The sequence below is a fragment of the Solanum stenotomum genome, chromosome 5, assembly GCF_019186545.1.
Source record: "Solanum stenotomum isolate F172 chromosome 5, ASM1918654v1, whole genome shotgun sequence".
Classification (NCBI taxonomy): domain Eukaryota; kingdom Viridiplantae; phylum Streptophyta; class Magnoliopsida; order Solanales; family Solanaceae; genus Solanum; species Solanum stenotomum.
Genome location: NC_064286.1, coordinates 55,488,856 through 55,509,254, shown reverse-complemented (window position 1 = coordinate 55,509,254; position 20,399 = coordinate 55,488,856). Strand labels below are relative to the sequence as shown.

General features: G+C 37.2%; 3 protein-coding genes across 6 annotated transcripts in view; all 3 read right to left on the bottom strand.

The window, feature by feature from the left end:
- Positions 1-20,399, bottom strand: part of LOC125864265 (non-specific lipid-transfer protein 2) — a 124,959-nt gene that overhangs the window by 6,702 nt on the left and 97,858 nt on the right.
- Positions 1-20,399, bottom strand: part of LOC125864263 (non-specific lipid-transfer protein 2) — a 112,530-nt gene that overhangs the window by 6,702 nt on the left and 85,429 nt on the right. For 2 of the 5 annotated variants that reach the window (XM_049544167.1, XM_049544168.1), the window contains exon 2: positions 1,635-1,680. The exons of 2 other annotated variants lie outside the window; for them this stretch is intronic. In XM_049544167.1, the coding sequence (XP_049400124.1) occupies positions 1,671-1,680 (10 nt within the window). In that variant the 3' untranslated portion in view covers positions 1,635-1,670. Of the gene's footprint in view, positions 1-1,634; positions 1,681-1,871; positions 2,120-20,399 lie in introns of those variants that run through there. One more of the 5 variants, XM_049544164.1, reaches the window with a different exon arrangement.
- Positions 1-20,399, bottom strand: part of LOC125864266 (non-specific lipid-transfer protein 2-like) — a 78,752-nt gene that overhangs the window by 46,421 nt on the left and 11,932 nt on the right. The gene's annotated exons all lie outside the window — the stretch shown is intronic.

Genomic DNA, 20,399 nt, shown 5'->3' with positions numbered 1-20,399 from the left:
TTGATCTTTAATAAAGAGGATGCATTTATCCATCAAGAAGCCAGAATACATAACAGAGGAGATCTGACTCCAGGAGCTACCAAAATGAAACAGACTCCATTCACAAGGGCTAACAAAATGGATTTTGGAACCAAAAGACAACATTTTATTATGTTTAATTTTGGAATCAAAAAGCAACATTTTACTATGTTTAGTTTGGTTCGATAAGTAATTAGATTTGGTTCATTTTGTTTTGAAGTTCGATTCAATTCAGTCCGATTTTTAATTTGATTCGACCCAATTTTTTGATATATATGGTCATTCTACAAGGAAGACCTAGCCAAAACATCTTTCACCTAGACAAATTGACATCTTTTTCTTTGCCTTGTTTAGCAACGCATAAGTAACATTGCTGAATTGATTTGAAATCTGAGTTTCAACCCATTTATATCCACACAGTAAAAAATGAAAAAAATAAAAAATAAATCTAATATTTTTTTCCTCAAGATATATGTTTAGCCAAGAGAGAGTTAATAGAAACGGAGGTAGACGAAGAAAATAAATGAATTAAAAAAAGTAGATGAAGGGGAAAAATGGAATTGAAGAAAAAATAGAGGAAATAAAAATAGGGGAATAGACTGGTTAATAATAAAAATATCGAATATTAACTACTCTATAACACGAATCCCCTATGCGCTTTAAAATGTGAGTAATCTCACTAATTTGTACTTAGTCAGTATTTTGTGTTTAAATGATACTCGTATATAAAAAATAAAGTTAGAGGGTTAAAACGAAACAAGATTGAGTTAGAGTATCAAAAAAAAATTTGGAGACAAATTTAAGGAATTGTGTATGTGTTTGGCCTAGTAAAAATAATACATATATTTATAATTTGTTTGGTATAGTTTAAAATTTGCATTAGTTGTATATTTTATTTGATATTATGTTATATAAAATTATGATATTAACCACGTAAGACTGTTTAATATGTGTATTAGACACATCTTCTCAATCGTATTTATGAAAAATAGTTTGGTGAGCAAATATTTTTTCTATAGAGTTAAGCAAACATCAAATGGTTGGCTTTTTTTTTTTGTTGGTAGAGTTGAGCAATGTATGAGATACTCGATTGATCTGTCGATTGTATCTTACAGATTCTTTTATAATGTGGGGCATTCCAGCTAATAGAATTCCAATTTAATTGGATATCAATATGAATACCAATTATCGAGTGAAACCTTGGATGTTGGTGTTTGAATGACTTTGGACCACTTATCCAACATTTTGCATATTGTTAGAAAGATTCAATATATATATAACATGAAATTTTCCTTGTGCATTTAACATATAGATGCTCACACTTTGGTGAAATTTCTCAAATTCTAACCAACTCAAAATTAGTGTAAACAAGCTATCTCAGTTGGTTGATTGAAGAAAGAAAAAAAGTAGAATATCATGTATATATTACTATGAAGATTGGGTTGTAATACAACCAACCACCAAGGTTCATTACATGTACTCGACTATATATAAGTACTCCAACAAACACAAATACAAAAGAAAAGAGATAACATATAAAATAAAATGATTGGATTAAACTTGATCGATCGATATATCCATCTTATTTTTCTCCGTAAGCTAGATTACATTACTATCAAATTATCCCTTGGAAAATTGAACTTTCATCAACCTTACTGGACCCTGCAATACCATATTAAACAAACATTAACAAATTGATAGTATGTGATGCGAGTATATACCCATCATTTTGTAATTAACATGTTAGACCATATAATTTTACTACTAGATATGATTTTATCAATTAGACATATATACTATGAGACTAAAAAATATTATATTGACGTCAATTTCACAAAATATAGATAACGTACTTGGAGCAGTCAGTGGAGGGGCTGATCTTGTAAGGAATGTTTACGCCACAAGCACTAGGGATACCAGCGGCTTTGCCCACATCAATGCCTTTAATAGCACTAGCGGCTGATTTGAGGCAAGTACATGCTGCCTTTCGATCCGCTGGGGTCTTGGCTGCACCCAACAGACCCTTAACTCCACCACAACACCCTCCTAGAGGGCCGCGTCCCTGGAGATATGGGAGGCAAGGAGCCAAGCCAGATGTAACCTGGCCGCAGCTTAGTGCCTCTGCATGGGGTGCAGCCACTATCATGCACAAAACAACAAGGCATGCAATTTTGCTAACCATTTCCATTGTTACAAAAATTGAGAAAAGATAGAAATAGTAGAGAAGTTTTATGGACTACAAATGTATTTGCTTGAGTGTTGGGTACAAAAGCTAGTGAGAACTTTGGGTATTTATAGATAGAAAGTAAATTAATTAATGAAGGAATGAGAGAATTAGTTGGGAGTTGGGGTTACGTGTGCAAATTTTATTGAACCACACTACGTTTTCTGGCCCTCTGAAAAGCCACACCCATCACGATAGGGCCCATTTGGAGAAATAAGGTTCGAATTCGAGACCTCTGATTAATTACTTCATCCAGTACATCACATCTTTTAATGAATAATAAAATATGACATGATAAATAGTATTTTACTCCCTCTCTAAAAATAAATGTTAATTTAGTAAAATTATGTTTCATATTACTTGACTCTTATCTAAAATATATGTCATTTTCATTTTTCAAACAATGTTTTACAATTAGATGTGTACAAATCATAGTACATGAGCCAATTTAATTCCAAGTAAAAATGAGTTATCTTTGTACGTTTATCATGATACCATTAGATAGCTCCATTCTTTTTTATGACTGCCCATATCAACCTTAATTTCCCTTTAGTTTTTTATGCACAGAATACAAAAACATTTTTTGAGATAGTCCCATTTGGTTTGTCTTAAAAAAAAATAGTTTTTAAGTCAAAAAATAAAAAAAGTTAAATTGAAATGATTTTTAAGTCAAAAAATAAAGAGTAGGGCGGGATGTGTACTTTTGGTTTTTGATTTATTTTAAGTCCTTTTTGACCTCGCCAAACACTTTCTAACTTATTTTAAGTCATTTTTGACTTATTTAAAGTTATTTTATATATTTATCAAATACTTCCGAAAATAAAAAACTGATTTAAAAGTAGGTTTAACTAACTTTTAAGTCAAAAATTGAAGCAATGTATTTAGACACTTTTATACTCTGTTGTCTATATGTATGATTTGACAATTTTTTTAAAATAATAAAAAAAATTTCCCATTGATCTTTAATAAAGAGGATGCATTTATCCATCAAGAAGCCAGAATACATAACAGAGGAGACCTGACTCCAGGAGCTACCAAAATGAAACAGACTCCATTCACAAGGGCTAACAAAATGGATTTTGGAACCAAAATTAAAGGACAAAATTTTACTATGTTTAATTTTGGAATCAAAAGGGCAACATTTTACTATGTTTAGTTTGGTTCGATAAGTAATTAGATTTGGTTCATTTTGTTTTGAAGTTCGATTCAATTCAGTCCGATTTTTAATTTGATTCGACCCGATTTTTTGATATATATGGTCATTCTACAAGGAAGACCTAGCCAAAACATCTTACCATGTAAGAGTGTTTAATACGTGTATTAGACTTCTTCTCAATCCACTACTAAAAAACTGCTTTAAAATGACGGACAGAAAAGCGGGAGCGACGCCTTTTGCCACACTGTCCGTCGCTTTTTAATAAAAATAATTATTTTTAAAATTATTTTCCAAAAAGCGACGGACGGCATCTCTTAGTCCGTCGCTTTTTTTCGCGGATTTTTGCGCTAAATATATATATATAATTAATAATTATTTATTTAATATATATAGTGACGCTGTCCGTCGCTTTTTATTAAAAATAATTATATATAAATTAAAAAATAACCACATTATCCGTCGTTTTTAATTTAATTTATTTTATTAATTAGTTTTTAAAAAAGCGACGGATGGCATCTCTTAGTCCGTCGCTTTTTGGTCAAAATATCTAGTCAACTATTTTTAAAAAGCGATGGACAATGTCTCTTAGTCCGTCGCTTTTTGGTCAAAATGTTGGTCAACTATATTTAAAAAAAGCTACGGACTTAGAGACGTTGTCCGTCGCTTTTTATTAAATATCTAAAAGACATATTGTCATTTTCTTATTTTCCTCTCTCTCTTCACTCTTATTCTCTCCCTTCTCTCTATATATACATATCGATCGATCGGATCCCTCCCCGTCGTCGTTGTCGTCGCCGCCCTTTTCATCGTCGTCGCGATCGCAGCCCTTTTCGTCGTCTTCCCCATCGCCGCCCCGTCCCCTCTGCAGCCTTCGCCAGTCGCTGGTCACTGCAGGTAGGGTTAAATTTTTGGTTTTTTTTTTTTCAATTCTAGTGATTATAATTGATTGTTTGTTAGTATATTATTGTTTTTGTTTGTTGGGTTGTGTTATTCAACTGTTAATTTGATTTGATTATTGTTAGTTAGGTATATATAATTGAAGATTTTTATTTTAGGGTTTCCTTAAAAAAAATTGGGCATTTTTAAATTGGGCATTGTTAGTTAGTGAAGAATTAACATTTTTGTATTTTAGGACTAGTTTAAACTTGAGAATATGTAATTTGAGGTTGAATTGGGATTTTTTTGGATTTGATTTTAGGACTAGTTAGTAAAGTGTTAATAATTTGAAGTTAGAAATTAGTAATTGAAGTGTCATGAATTTAGATGACGAATGCTTGAATGCCATGAACTTAGAACTTGAAGTTGAACTTAGAACTTGAAGTTGAAATTAGAACTTGAACTTGAATTTAGAACTTGAAGTTGAACTTAGAATTTGAACGTGAACTTAAAACTTGAACTTGAACTTGAACTTGAAATTAGAACTTGAACTTGAACTTGAACTTGAAATTAGAACTTGAACTTGAACTTAGAATTTGAAGTTAAACTTAGAACTTGAACTTGGAACTTGAACTTGAACTTGAACTTAGAATTTGAACTTGAACTTGAACTTAGAATTTGAACTTGAACTTAGAGCTTGAACTTAGAATTTGAACTTGAACTTGAACTTGAATTTAGAACTTGAACTTGAACTTAGAATTTGAAGTTGAACTTAGAATTTGAACGTGAACTTAGAATTTGAACTTAGAATTTGAAGTTAAACTTAGAACTTGAACTTGAAATTAGAACTTGAACTTAGAACTTGAACTTGAACTTAGAACTTGAACTTGAAATTAGAACTTGAACTTGAACTTGAACTTGAACTTAGTGTTGACACCCAATTTTGACCCTCCCCAATATAAATTGATCATCGAGCTTCCTAAATTCTAAACGATTTGAAATAATTGGCTTTATAAAATTCAAAAATAATTTTCAAGTCATTTTAAGTAGTTTTGTCATTTTTATAAATTGTAAAATAATAAATATGATATTTTATATAATTATGTGTCTAATTAGTATATTTTATGAATGCTCGGAAATTGTCTCAAAAGGATTTTAATTTTATTTAAATATTTGGCTATTTAGTTTAAATTAGTTAATAGCTTATATTTTGAGTTAATTAGTTTATAATTAAGTTAATTATTATATAATTATGTGTCTAATTAGCATATTTTATAAACATTTCGAAAATCATCACAAAAAAGATTTTAATTTTAGTGAGTATTTTAATTAATTTTGTCTAAATTGATAGTTTACATTTTGAGTCATTAGTATATTGAGTTAATTATTTTATTTCGTTAAAATTAAGAAACTCATTAATTAATTATACTAACTCGTCCTATTTAAGTTTTAGCCGAATTTGCAAATTAAATTCTATTTGGCTAGGTTGTTAATTCACTTAGTTACACCTCACTTTGAAGTTTAAACCCACCAAAGACTTTATGTTTGGGCCCTTCACTCAATAATTTCAGGCGGCCCATAGCTTTATTCCCAGACTACCCAACGTTCAATTCAAATTTCCAATAGTCTCATTCCATTCCCAGCCCACTCTTGATAACTGACCCGGCCCATTTATTGTTTCCCTTCACAAAAGAAACCCATTTAACAAATACCCATCACCAATACAGTACACCAACCGACCCCTGTTACTCTTCTTCTTCACGAAACCAGACGCCAGACGAAATCCTAGCGGAAATCGCGCTGCAAATTCGGAAGTCTCGCCCAACTACCTTGCAGAGCCCATACCCTAGCAGCCTCAACGTCAAACCCTCACATCCCCTTTTCCCCCTTTTTACGGAAATCAGCTTTTTCCCATCCCCATTACTGTGGTTTCGAAAATAGCGGAGGGGGATTGAAATTGTTGTTTGAATTCTCAATGGATTCCCCCTAAAACGATTTTTCTTCTTCTATATATTCCCTCTTTCAATCACTGTTAAAAAAAGGAGGAGAAAAATTCTTGGAGTTCGATTCTTGGGCAATAGTTGTTTACACTTGCGGATTTTATATTTAGCTCTCTAATTACAAGTTCCAAAAGGGTTCGCCACTCAGGTTCTCTTGGCTCGCTGTTCATATTGAGATTTCGTGGTAGAAGAGTCACTGTGCTCAGCTCGTTTGTCCTAGTCTCGCTGCTCCGCAGAAGGTAATGTATCTATTCTGGCCTCTCGTTTTCCTTTCGAATGATGTATGTTCTATTTTGTTTTCCACCTAATGGATCATTATTTTGGGACAGTTCATTGTTGGTTTGTAACATTTTTTTTAATGATATAGTATTGTGAGTTGTTTGTTGATGAGATATTACTGATTAAGATGGTCTTTATTTTTTCTTATCTATTGCTATAGCTCATGTATTGTGATTAGAAGCTAGTTCATCAAGGCATTTCTCACTGATTCTTTCATAGTTTCATAAAAAATAAAAAATAAAAAAAATAGAATTTTGAACTTTGCGGCTTTGTGATTTAAGCTTTATCATATTTTTCCTCGTCGACTTGATCGATCGTTCTTATCGTCTCAGCATTCAAATGTAATTAAAATAGTGCGAATCCTTCCAAATGTTTAGTGTCATAGCTCAATTTTTCTTGGTTTAAACTCGTTTCGGTCTTAACAAGTTGCTAGTATGTCTCTGTTGTTGTACACCTGAATCTGCCGAGTCGAACATATTGTCGTGTTTGCATTGTCCTACCCAAGTGTCCGTCCCTCTGTTTGTTGTGGGCAGTTATTTGTTATTGTCTTTAAAATCACAGCAGTCTCAGAATCAGTAGTTGTGGCAGTAGCATGTTGTTTATTATGTTTCGGGATTTGATAATTTCCTTTCCTCTTCATTTGAGTCTTGTTACAATCTTATGGTCCAATGTGTCATGTTAGAATTGAGCTTGTGTTGTCTCTGTTTCATTTAGATTCCCGTCAAAAATCATTTGCTACTCGTAGTGGACTTAGGGTCAAGGACGAGATTTCGTTGTCTTCCAAACCTTGGCTCGTTCCAACACTCGTTTTCCTTTAACTGAATGCCTAACCGTGAGCTTTAAATCAGATGCCTAGTATCTGGTTTAATTTAGATTATTAGGCTGCAAAATGTGATAGTTATCTAAATATGTGCTAAGACTACATTGATCTATGTGCTTAACCGTTGGACTTAAAGGCTCTCAACGCGGTTATCACACCAATTTGTTTAAGAACATGATTTTGTAAGTGATAAGTTTGCTGCTATTCTGCCTCTCTTTATGGCTTCCTTGTTTTCCTTTTATTTCTTACTTTGGATAGTGTATGAAAATGACAAAGTTGCTTTCTATTTCCTTATTTTAGTTTTAGCTTTTTTTTTTTTTCATTGTAATAAATGTCTCTCCATGCCAAACTCTCTTAAATCATTTCTATGGTATTAATTTTCTTTTAATATGTATTTGCCGATATCTGTAATCAAGGACAGTCAACCTTGGATTAGCTACTGACACATTTTTTTTTTAATCCAAAAGCATTGCCTTGTGATTTTCTTTTACAATGACATTATAGTTGAGTTTTTTTTTTTATCTTGTTTTGAATTATTTTGCTAGATATGCGTCGGACTAACCCTCTTATCACTCTTTCTTTGCATGTGAAATCTGCCCCGAGTCCATTTTGGACTCTCATTTCCTATTTCTTGCATTCTCCGCTTTCTTGAGTCAACCTTTATACAAAGTTTGGAAGCTGAAATAGGGCTCTTGGAAGCCAAAAACGCAGGTGGAAAAAGGCAAATATACAACGATATATAATAGATATACATCGATATACAGGTCAAGAAATGAAAAATACAGGGCTAAGGTGAAATACAGGTGTCCGGAAGCAAGAAATACATGAAAAGAGCTAATATATATGCTCATATACACTGATATACATCAGCTGTATACCAAAAACGGGTTTTGGTAAAACCCCAAAAAAAAATACCAACGAATTTGGCCCAACAAAGGCCCAAATTCAACTCCTCTCCGTTATTCTTAAATTATTTAATTATAATTATTTATTGTTTGTTGTTTATTAACTCTAACTTTAGAATTGTTGATTAACTTAATCGAATTCCCCAAAAAGACGGGTCATTTTCGTTGTGTTGGTTTAGTTTAATACATTTCACTTCTTGTGCTCACTTATTTTATTTATCAAATATTGATCAAATTTTATATTTTAATCAAGTCGAATCTTTGTTCTTAAAAGGATATGTCTTAAGGTCGCTTCACTTAATCATATTTTATTTTAAAGTGATCTTAAGTTAAAGTATTTTTCTTAAATGAACTAAAAAATGTTCCCTCTCTACTTAGTCACTTACTCAAAAGGGTTAGTCGAAATTTTTTCAATTAATTTAAAATGGTTTCATTTCTTAAATTAACTAATGTGGTTTAAATTATTATTTCAAAAGTGTATCAAATAATTTCTAATTAATCTAACTTTGTTAGAATTCTATCCATTCGCACCTTAACTCAAGTATTTCATTTTAGTTCTATTTTTCCAAAAAATGAAATAATGAAATGTGTCATTTATTTAATTATTTTTTCAAAGTTGATCAAATATATTGTAAGTTATTATTTTTTATGTTAAATCAATATTTTTTTTTTTAAAAATAGTCAAAATTATTTTAGTCAAGTCGCAGGTCAACCGCACGTTAGCGGGCACTTCGAATGCTTAAATCCTTCTCGAAGTGTAAATTGAACCCCGAACCTTCTTTGGTATTTTCAAATGATTTTTTCTGTTTAAATCTTTGAAAATTATAAGTTTTCTTAATTTCTTTAAAAAATTAAGTGGCGACTCTTTTCTAAGTATTTTTCTCAAATTGTTTTATACTTAGAACATTTCAAAAGGTGATTTTTCTAGAGATAGTCAAATTACGACACAACAGAAATGGCGACTCCCGCTGGGGATGCAATTAGGTTCTAACCATAATGACTTGACTCTCTTTGACTATTTGCTAATATTTGTTGAATTGTTTTATTTCAAATGTGTCTTATTTGCTTAAATTATGATATCAACTGTCATTGCATGCATATCATTTATTCCGTCAAATGACATTTTTTTTTCACTTAAAAGACGATTATGCGGGCCGCAGTCGTTCGTTAACCAAATTGTTCTCGGGACACCCTGACGAATGTAGTTGGCTACTGGATAGTCAACGGTCGTTAATTGTCTCAGCCCAAGTAGTCCGCTTGGGTCACCAATCCACTGTAAAGAAAACCCTCTCTTAGTCAAACTAGGATAGAGCAAAACTAAATCTTTGAAATTTAGCGCATTCACTTAAGATGACCCAACACCCAAGGCGTGTTGGGCCCATTAGAAAGACGACCTTGAGTCCAAAGGGTTCATGGCCCGAACGGACGTTCATACTTATGTGTTAAATTTGAAAGATGTATACGTTATTTGAAAAGTCATTGTCCCTTGGGGTTAGGAGAAGTTCTTAATAATTTTTTCCAATTGGAGGAAGGTTTTCACAAGCTGCTACCTAGAAGGGATGGACATTCAGAGATGGTAAGAAGCTCGAAAGCAAAGGACTTTTCATGAAAGTTTAGTTTAGGAATGTACCCCTGCGCGGGACTGATTATTTTGTATCCATTTTCCCCTATTATGTATCCCCATTCGGTTTATTCGCAAAACTTATATAAATATAGGTTTTGGGACAATGGAATGTTTCAGATGACGTATACATCTTTCGAATCGCTAGGCCTACCCTTGGCACAAAAGGGTCACATATTTGTTTAGAACGTGCAATATTTGCTTGTAAGTGTTATAAATGTTTGTGTGAATATGTTGCTTTATTTGAAGATATTCTAGCTCACTCATCTTCGAATTATTTTCTAGAACCCTTTAAGCACAAATATCAAGTCACTATCAAAAGTGCGTCCAAATACTCTTCGAATCTTTGGTTTCACAACAAAATTCGAACTTCATTTTTCAAATCTTACTTTCTTATCAAAAAAAAAAAAAAAAAAAAAAAGAAGTTAACCCTTTATCTCAAATCAAAGGAAATTCAAGTTAGTCGAACTATGTAGGACCTGAATTCTCTTCTGTGAGATACGTAGGCAACCTTTCAAGGTTCGGTCCCCATTTTGTGAAATTCTATCTTTTTTAACTCTTGCAATGAAATTCGAATTTCATCTCAATCAAAATAAGAAATATATCAATGAAAGATGCAAAAAAAATCTTGGCGTCGAAAGTCAATTTTTCTGTCACTAATCCCAAAGTTAAATAGACAAAATTTTGTCTATTAGCTATCTTTTCTAATACGTGGGCTAGTTTATCTTCAAGTGGAACAACTCTTATGTGCTTGTGGTCATATGTGTGATATTTTGTATTTTTTATCATCTACATAGACTAACACGTTTATCGTTTGAGTTATTTTTCTTTGTCAGGTACTTAGAATTGGTCTGTGTTGATAAGCTGGCTGAACACCCTTATTTTACAAGATCTAACGCTCCCAAAGATTCCTTCCCCGATCAAAGTTTGCATAAAGGAAAGACAATAATGGGCGATAACAATGACGAGATTAGCTTGACTGATGTTGTCACGGCTCAGCCCGCTGCCACCAATCAAAATGAATTAATTATGCAATTGATGCAACAGATCATCGAGATGAGGGTCGAAATGCAGAGAATGCAAGATCTTTCTAATCCGGTTTTTGCTTTTAATACTCCAGGAGATGGGAGACCTCCATTCTACTTTTCTCCTTCGAACGCAGAACAGGCGCAAAACCTTCCCTCCAATCCCGCTCAGAATCTCTCAACCACCGATCCAACCGCCCCAAATACCAATCAGGCCTCCGTCTCTTGCCAAACACCACCTCCTTCTCAAGGTACCAACCCCCAAACCTTTCCTTCTCATCAAAATACCAACCCACAAGCTTGCCCTCCCCCTCAAAATCAAAATGTCAATAATCCGCAAGCATTCTCTCATCACCATAATCAACATACCAACCCCCAGACTTTCCCCCAAAATTACCAAGTCACTCAAAATACCTAGAGTCCCTTCATTGCTCCGCCATTGCCTCAAAAGACTACTTTTCAAATCCCAATTCCAAATGAACCCTATGCCAACTGTTCGGAACTCGACCACTATGAGGAGAGGGAGAGAGAGTGGAGGTCAAAGGAAGAGACTGTCAAGATAGATATAAAGGAGGAAATTAGAAAGGCTATGAAGGAGTTGAACTGCATTCCTGAGGTCGCCGGGTTGAGTTACGAAGACCTGTGCATTCATCCGAATTTAGACCTCCCGGAGGGGTTCAAGGTGCCAAAATTTGACATCTTCGGAGGAACGGGGAACCCCTTAGCACACCTGAGGGCCTACTGTGACCAACTCGTGGGAGTTGGAAGGGACGAAGCTTTGTTAATGCGGCTTTTTAGTCGAAGTCTGAGCGGAGAGGCTCTAGAATGGTTTACGTCTCATGAAACGAGACAGTGGTCTAGTTGGAATGCTCTGGCTAAGGACTTCATTGAACGATTCGCCTACAATGTGGAGATCGTTCCTGATCGTTACTCCTTGGAGAAGATGAAGCAGAAGCCGACTGAAAGTTACCGAGAATTCGCATATAGATGGCGAAAGGAGGCAGCTAGAGTTAGACCTCCTATGTCGGAAAAGGAAATCGTTGAAGTGTTTGTGCGGGTGCAGGAACCCGAATATTATGACAGAATCATGTTGCTCGTTGGAGCAAAATTTGCTGAGATAGTCAAGGTAGGTGAGACTATCGAAGATGGATTGAGAACCGGGAAGATTGCCCGTGTTGCTGCCTCGCCCGGATCTTCGGGTTTGTTGAAAAAGAAAAGAGATGATGTGTCTTCTATCTCCTATGAGGGGAAGAAGACCCCAAGGAAAACCTCATCATACCAAGGTCGTTCTTGACCTTCACAGAGTTCGTACCCGGCTTGTTATACACAGATTGATTACCAAAATAATCCTCCCCCCCAGTTACCAAAATACTCTTCCTCCCAGCTATCAAAATGCTCCCCTTCCTAACTACCAAACTCCCCCCACTATTTACCAAACTCCCTCTCCAATTTACCAAACTCCACCTCATCACTACCGGAACGTCGCCCTCAACTGCGCCAATGTTCAAACAAATTACCAAACTCCTCCCCCAATGTACCAAACCCCAGCTACACTTTACCAAAATACCCCCTCGAACTACCAAGCTCCACAACCAAACTACCAAACCAACTCATATCCCAAATATCAAGCCCCCCGTCCGAATGCCCCAAATTATCGCCAAATGCCTCCCCCTCAACAAGGCAATTATGATCCCTCCCGTCCTNCCCCCCCGTCCTAGATTTGAGAAGAAGCCGGCTAGAATTTTTACTCCGCTTATTGGAAGCCGAGCAAAGCTGTTCGAGCGATTAACTGCGGCAGGATATATTCATCCAGTGGGGCCCAAGCCGGTTGATACTAGCTCAAAGTTTTACAGACCCGACCAGAGGTGCGCGTATCACTCCAACAGTGTTGGACATGATACCGAGGACTGCATCAACCTGAAGCATAAGATCCAAGACCTAATTGACCAGAATGTGGTTTATCTTCAGACAGTTGCGCCCAATGTCAATAGTAATCCTTTGCCAAATCATGGAGGCGCCACTATCAATATGATAGAGACAGATGATGACTGGTGCGTGACAAAGTCGATAGTTCTGATTGCTCCTGATGAACTAGAAAATGCAGTAGCTTCGTTGAGCATCAGAGAAAAGAAAGAGTTTGTAATTCTGACACCCGAGAAGGCTGTTGCCTTGGTGTCGAGAGAAACTCTTACCCGACCAAAATTTGTGATTGAAACGGTTGTTACTCAAGGCATGACCAGATCTGGCAGGTGCTACACACCAGAAGAATTGGCCCAAGAAGGGCAGAGAAAGGATCAGACTAAAAGGCCGATTAGCGAAGCTGAAGCCGAGGAGTTCTGGAGGAAAATGCAACCGAAGGACTATTCTCTTGTGAAACATTTAGAAAAGACACCGGCTCAGATTTCTGTGTGGGCTTTACTGATGAGTTCACAATTGCATAGACAGGCTTTGATGAGAGCTTTGGATGATACTTATGTGTCCGTGGGTACCAACAGTGACAATCTAGCAGCCATGATAAATCAGGTCATCCGAGGACACCGAATTAGTTTTTGTGACGAAGAGCTACCTTTTGAAGGCAGGATGCACAACAAAGCTCTGCATGTCACCACCATGTGTCGGGACAAGATAATCAATCGTGTCTTGGTCGATGATGGATCCGGTCTTAATATTTGCCCACTTTCAACTCTGAGGCAGCTGAAATCCGATTTGGGAAAACTCCACCAGAATCAAGTCAAGGTGAGAGCCTTTGATAGAGTGCAAAGAGAGACATTGGGTGCGGTAAACTTGGATATTCAAGTGGGTCTTGCAGAGTTTAATGTGGAATTCCAGGTGTTGGATATCAACACTAGTTACAACCTACTTCTGGGAAGACCGTTTATCCATATGGCCGGGGCTGTGCCGTCTACCCTTCACCAACTGTTGAAATTCGTTTGGAAGGACCAGGAATTGGTCATTTATGGTGAAGGGAGTCATTCTAATGGGTATACACCGATCGTTGATGATGTCTCTCGAGGTTGTGATTTCTACACGGTGGAGCTGGTAAATGCCACCGGTGATGACTTGGCTCCACAGCCTCCTATGCCTACCGTATACAAGATGATTGCTACTGTCATGCTCCAGAACGGTTTCGAACCGGGTTTCGGGTTGGGAAAACATTGTCAAGGAATTGTCAATCCTATTCAGATCCCCGCTAAAGGAGCAAAGTTTGGTTTGGGGTATGCCCCAACAGATGACGAAGCAGAGATAAAGAACAAGAATGTTGATCAAGCATTAGCCAGGCCAATTCCTCATCTGTACCAGTCATTCCCGGTGCAAGAACACGTCAACAATGGTGATCTCGGGGAAGGAATCTGGGGCCTATTTGAGGAGATTGATGCGGTCATCGAGGAAGAAGCTGGAACATCAGGCATCCGTGATACAAAACCTGATGAGCAATTGCAGAACTGGACCTCCACACCACTCCTGATTTCCCGCTCATCTGGGTAGAAAGGACATGTGTTTTTGTTTATTTTTAAAATTCGGTGGTAGTCCGGAAGAGGCCCGAGACCCACCCTTTATGCAATTGTTATTTGTTTGAAGCTTTTAAATTCCTTTGTGATGTTTAAAAAAGGCAAAATGGCTCTCGGCCATGACCAAAGTTTGTGCTTGTCTTTCAATTTAAATGAAAAGCCTCTTTTATTGAAAATTTGTTTATTTATCTGTTTATATTTTACTTTCCTAACTTTGTTCGTTTATGATTTCAGTAATATTAATTTAAAACCTGCCAATGTCATGTCATGTCATGAACCAAGTGAACGAAACGAAGCAGGTGATGACGAATGTGAGGAATGCGAAGAAGAGAATGAGATACCCGAATATGTTGCGGATGAATTTCGACAATTCGAGAATCAACACAAGCCAAATTTAGAGGAAACCGAGACTGTGAATCTCGGAGATGAGGAATGTGTTAAAAAAGTAAGAATCAGTATCCATCTGACTGAAACTCAAAGAAGAGACCTGGTCCATTTGCTGAGAGAGTACATTGATGTGTTTGCCTGGTCTTATAGAGATATGCCAGGATTGAGTACGAATATGGTGTCCCACAAGTTGCCGATTAACCCAGATTTCAGTCCAGTAAAACAAAAGACTCGGAAGTTCAAGCCTGAGTTGAGTTTGAAGATCAAAGAGGAGATTACAAAGCAGATCGAGTCCCAAGTAGTGGAAGTGACGCAGTACCCGACTTGGTTAGCTAATGTTGTTCCGGTTGCCAAGAAAGACGAAAAAATCAGAATTTGTGTTGACTACAGAGATCTCAACAAAGCTAGCCCGAAAGATAATTTTCCATTGCCAAACATTCACATCCTCATTGATAACTGTGCTAAGCATGAGATGCAGTCATTTGTGGATTGTTATGCGGGTTACCACCAGATCCTGATGGACGAAGAAGATGCAGAAAAGACAGCTTTCATCACGCCTTGGGGTGTATATCATTATCGGGTGATGCCGTTTGGTCTCAAAAATGCCGGTGCTACTTACATGAGGGCTATGACGACCATTTTTCACGATATGATTCACAAGGAGATCGAGGTGTATGTAGATGATGTCATAATCAAGTCCCGCGAGAGTTCGGATCACTTGACTCACTTGAGGAAATTCTTTGATCGTTTACGCCGATATAATTTGAAGTTAAATCCCGCCAAATGTGCTTTTGGAGTGCCAGCTGGCAAGTTGTTGGGATTTGTAGTTAGCAGGAGGGGAATTGAGCTTGACCCTTCCAAGATCAAGGCGATCCAAGAATTGCCTCCTCCAAAGACAAAGAAAGAGGTCATGAGTTTTTTAGGAAGGTTGAACTACATCAGCCGGTTCATAGCTCAATCCACTGTGGTGTGTGAGCCCATCTTTAAGTTATTGAAAAAAGATGCCTCAACTAAGTGGACCGGAGAATGTCAAACTGCTTTCGATGCCATCAAAGACTATTTGTCCAATCCACCGGTGTTGGTCCCTCCACGAGAAGGGAGTCCATTATTGCTATATTTGTCGGTCTCGGATAATGCGTTGGGATGCGTGCTTGGTCAACATGATGAGACTGGGAAGAAGGAGCGAGCCATTTATTACTTGAGCAAAAAGTTCACTCCATATGAGGCTCGTTACACTCTTTTGGAGAGAACATGTTGTGCTTTGACTTGGATCGCTCAAAAGTTGAGACATTATTTGTCCTCTTATACCACATACCTTATTTCCAGGATGGACCCGTTGAAGTATATTTTCCAGAAAGCAATGCCGACAGGAAAGTTGGCTAAATGGCAAATGCTTTTGAGTGAGTTTGACATTGTGTATGTAACTCAAAAGGCAATTAAAGCACAAGCCTTAGCTGATCATCTTGCAGAGAATCCAGTTGATGAAGAGTATGAACCGCTCAAGACTTATTTTCCCGATGAAGAAATAGCATTTGTGGGTGAGGATATTTCTGAAGCGTACCCTGGTTGGAGAGTGTTCTTTGATGGAGCGGCGAATCATCAAGGGAAAGGAATCGGAGCGGTCTTAGTGTCAGAAACCGGTCAGCATTATCCTATGGCGGCTAAACTCCGGTTCCAATGCACGAACAACATGGCTGAGTATGAAGCTTGCATTCTCGGTCTGAAGATGGCAATTGATATGAATGTTCACGAGTTGCTGGTTATCGGAGATTCTGATTTGCTAATTCATCAGGTTCAAGGGGAATGGGCCGTGAAGAATCCAAAAATCACACCATACGTGCAATATATACAGAAGTTGTGTAAAAGATTTCGCAAGATTGAGTTCAGACATACTCCCAGAACACAAAATGAGTTGGCCGATGCTCTTGCCACCATTGCCTCAATGATCAAACATCCGGATACAAGTTATATTGATCCCTTGGATATAGAGGTTAAAGAGCAGCCTGTTCATTGTTCACATGTTGAAGCGGAACCAGATGGTTTGCCTTGGTATTTCGACATCAAGAAGTATTTAGAGGACGGGACTTATCCTGAGAATGCAACGCTCAACCAAAAGAAATCGATACGCCGTATGGCCCTCAATTTCTTTGCAAGTGGGGAAATCCTTTATAGGAGGACTCCAGATTTGGGTCTTCTCAGATGTGTTGATGCTAGTGAAGCTGCAAAGCTTTTGGAACAGATACATGCCGGAGTTTGTGGTACTCACATGAATGGACTCACTTTGGCAAGGAAGGTCCTTCGAGCCGGTTATTTTTGGATGACTATGGAACATGATTGTTGCAAGTTTGTGCAGAAATGTCATAAATGTCAGGTGCATGGTGATTTGATTCGAGTGCCTCCTCATGAACTCAATGCTATGAGTTCACCTTGGCCATTTATAGCTTGGGGCATGGATGTCATTGGTCCAATAGAGCCAGCCGCCTCTAACGGACACAGATTCATTTTGGTTGCGATTGACTACTTCACCAAGTGGGTGGAAGCAGCTTCGTACAAGTCGGTAACCAAGAAAGTTGTAGCTGATTTTGTTCGCAACAACCTGATATGTAGGTTTGGAGTACCAGAATCCATCATTACTGATAACGGAGCGAATCTTAACAGTCACTTGATGAGAGAGATATGTGAACAATTCAAGATTACTCACCGGAATTCCACCGCCTATCGTCCCCAAATGAACGGAGCTGTAGAAGCCGCCAACAAGAACATAAAGAAGATTCTGAGGAAGATGATTGAAAATCGCAGAGGTTGGCACGAGATGTTGCCATATGCTTTGTTGGGTTACCGAACAACTGTCAGAACATCAGTTGGAGCTACTCCATATTTGCTAGTATATGGAACAGAGGCAGTTATACCTGCAGAAGTTGAAATACCTTCATTGAGAATCATCCAAGAAGCTGAATTGAATGATGTTGAATGGGTTCACAAGCGGATTGACCAGTTAACCTTGATCGATGAGAAGAGAATGGTTGCCGTTTGTCATGGTCAATTGTATCGACAGAGAATGACTCGTGCTTTTCACAAGAAAGTAAGATCCAGGACATTTGAAATTGGTCAGTTAGTTCTTAAGCGCATTTTCCCTCATCAGGATGAATATAAAGGGAAATTTGCACCAAATTGGCAAGGGCCCTACATGGTTCGCAAAGTGTTATCTGGAGGTGCCTTAATCCTGTCGGAGATGGATGGCACCGAATGGCCAAAACCGATCAACTCAGATGCTGTCAAGAGATACTATGTGTGAAGTTTCAGCTTGTATTTCTATCATTTCCTTGTAATCGTTCTATTTTCTGGTAATTACTTTGTTTAGAATTTTATTTCTTTGTAAGGAACTACGTTTGACCTGAATTCTCAAGAATGAGATACGTAGGCGGCCTATGTCGGCCTCGGTCACCCCCTTTTTACCTCTTTTAATATTTCCTTGTACTTGAACTACGTTCGACCTGAATTCTCAAGAGTGAGATACGTAGGTGGCCTATGTCGGCCTCGGTCACTGGTTTCTTTGTAAATTTCTTATTTTGTTAGTCCTCGAGAGGGGAACTACGTTTGACCTGATTCCTGCCTCAACGGGATACGTAGGCGCCACAAGGGCTCGGTCATACCTCCCGTAAGATTTTTATTTCTCTTTGCAATAGAAACTGGGACAGAATTTTTGAGAGGGACTCAAAAATTCTCAAGAAAAATATCTCTTCAACAAGTCGAGACTGAAGTTACTTTTAAATTTGCAGCTGGGACAGAATTTTTGAGAGGATCTCAAAAATTCCGTGATTGCTCACCAATGATTAAAGATAAGCCAAGACAGTTAACTGGGATAGAAATTTTGAGGATGGCCTCAAAATTTCAACAGGCTCATCGGAGTTTAGAACAACGAGTAATCAGATAAATCTTGAGACATCACTCCAAAGGTGTTCATTAAGCTCGACTTGACATGACACTTGGCAGTGACTTTTTCCAAAATACTACTTTTGAAAATCTATTTTCCTTAAAACTTTTCCTCCATGTTTCAATTATTTTTGCATAAAAATGTTTTGTCTTATCTATCAAGAAACGGGAGATCGGAGGAATCAATCGAAGATAGCAAAACAAGGAGCAGACAATCGAAGAGATCGAGACAGATCAGTTCACTCTTAAACTAACAATTTTTCTGTGGATACAGGTTTATAGGTTTACCTCAAAATCAACATATTCCTCCATTCAATGAATATGGAGAAGTCAAAAGGGCGACGAGCTTCCCCAAAATTGATAATTTTTTCGGTGGATGCAGGAAGTATTTTATGTTTCTTATATCAAATATTTGGGAATATGAATAGCATTATTTCATTCAAATTCCCAACAAGGCGAAATCCATAATGGACATACGATTATGTTCGGAGTGGTGACAAATAAAAACCTCGAAGAGAGAAAGTTTATTTATTTTCAGCAACTAAAGATATCTGGAAGACGTTTATCTGCATTATATCGTCATATATGATAATACTCTTACCTTGAAGGTTATTTATATTGTATTGTCGAATGAGATGATGCCACTACTCCGAGGTTATTTTTATTCGTATTGTCAAATGAGATGATACCAGTACCCGAAAAGTCATTTATATCGTATTGTCGAATGAGATGATACCGCTACCCGGAGAGTCATTTATATCGTATTGTCAAATGAGATGATACTACTACTCCGAGGGTCATTTTTTATTTATATTGTCAATTGAGACGATATCACTACTCGAAGAGTCATTTATATTGCCAAATGAGATGATACCACTACTCCGAAGGTCATTTTTATTTATATTGTCGATTGAGACGATACCTCCATCCAAGATATACCTAGAAGATCACCTATGTTGCTCGGTGAAGCATTATCTTTGCTCGATATCAGGGAGGCACCATCAAAAGATTCATCCGTTGCAGGAAAAATGTCATGCATTGAAAAAAAAGAAGTCATACATCACAAGAGAAAGAAGTCATGCATCGCGGAGAAATCATGCATTGCAAGAGATGATTCATGCATTGCGGGGGAAATGTCATATATTGCGAGAGAAAAATGTCATGCATTGCGGGGAAAAATGTCATGCATCGCGAGAGAAATGTCATGCATCGCGAAAAAAGATTCATGCATTGCAAGACAAGATTCATGCATCGCGAGAAAAGAAATTCATACATTGCAAGAGAAAGAAGTCATGCATTGCAAGAGAAAAAAAAATCATTCATAGAAAGAGAAAAAATATTTATGCATTGCAAAAGAAAGATTCATGCATCGCGGAGAAAGCCATGTGTCACGAGAAAATGATTCATGCATCGCGGAAAAAGATCATGCATAGCAAGAGAAAGAAGTCATGCATCGCGAAAAAAGACATGCATCGCGGGAAAAGATCATGCATAGCAAGAGAAAATNATCATGCATAGCAAGAAAAAATATTCATGCATGTCGGGAAAAGATCATGCATTGCGAGAGAAAAGGATTCATGCATCGCGGGAAAAGATCATGCATAGCAAGAGAAAGAATTCATGCATCGCGGGAAAAGATCATGCAT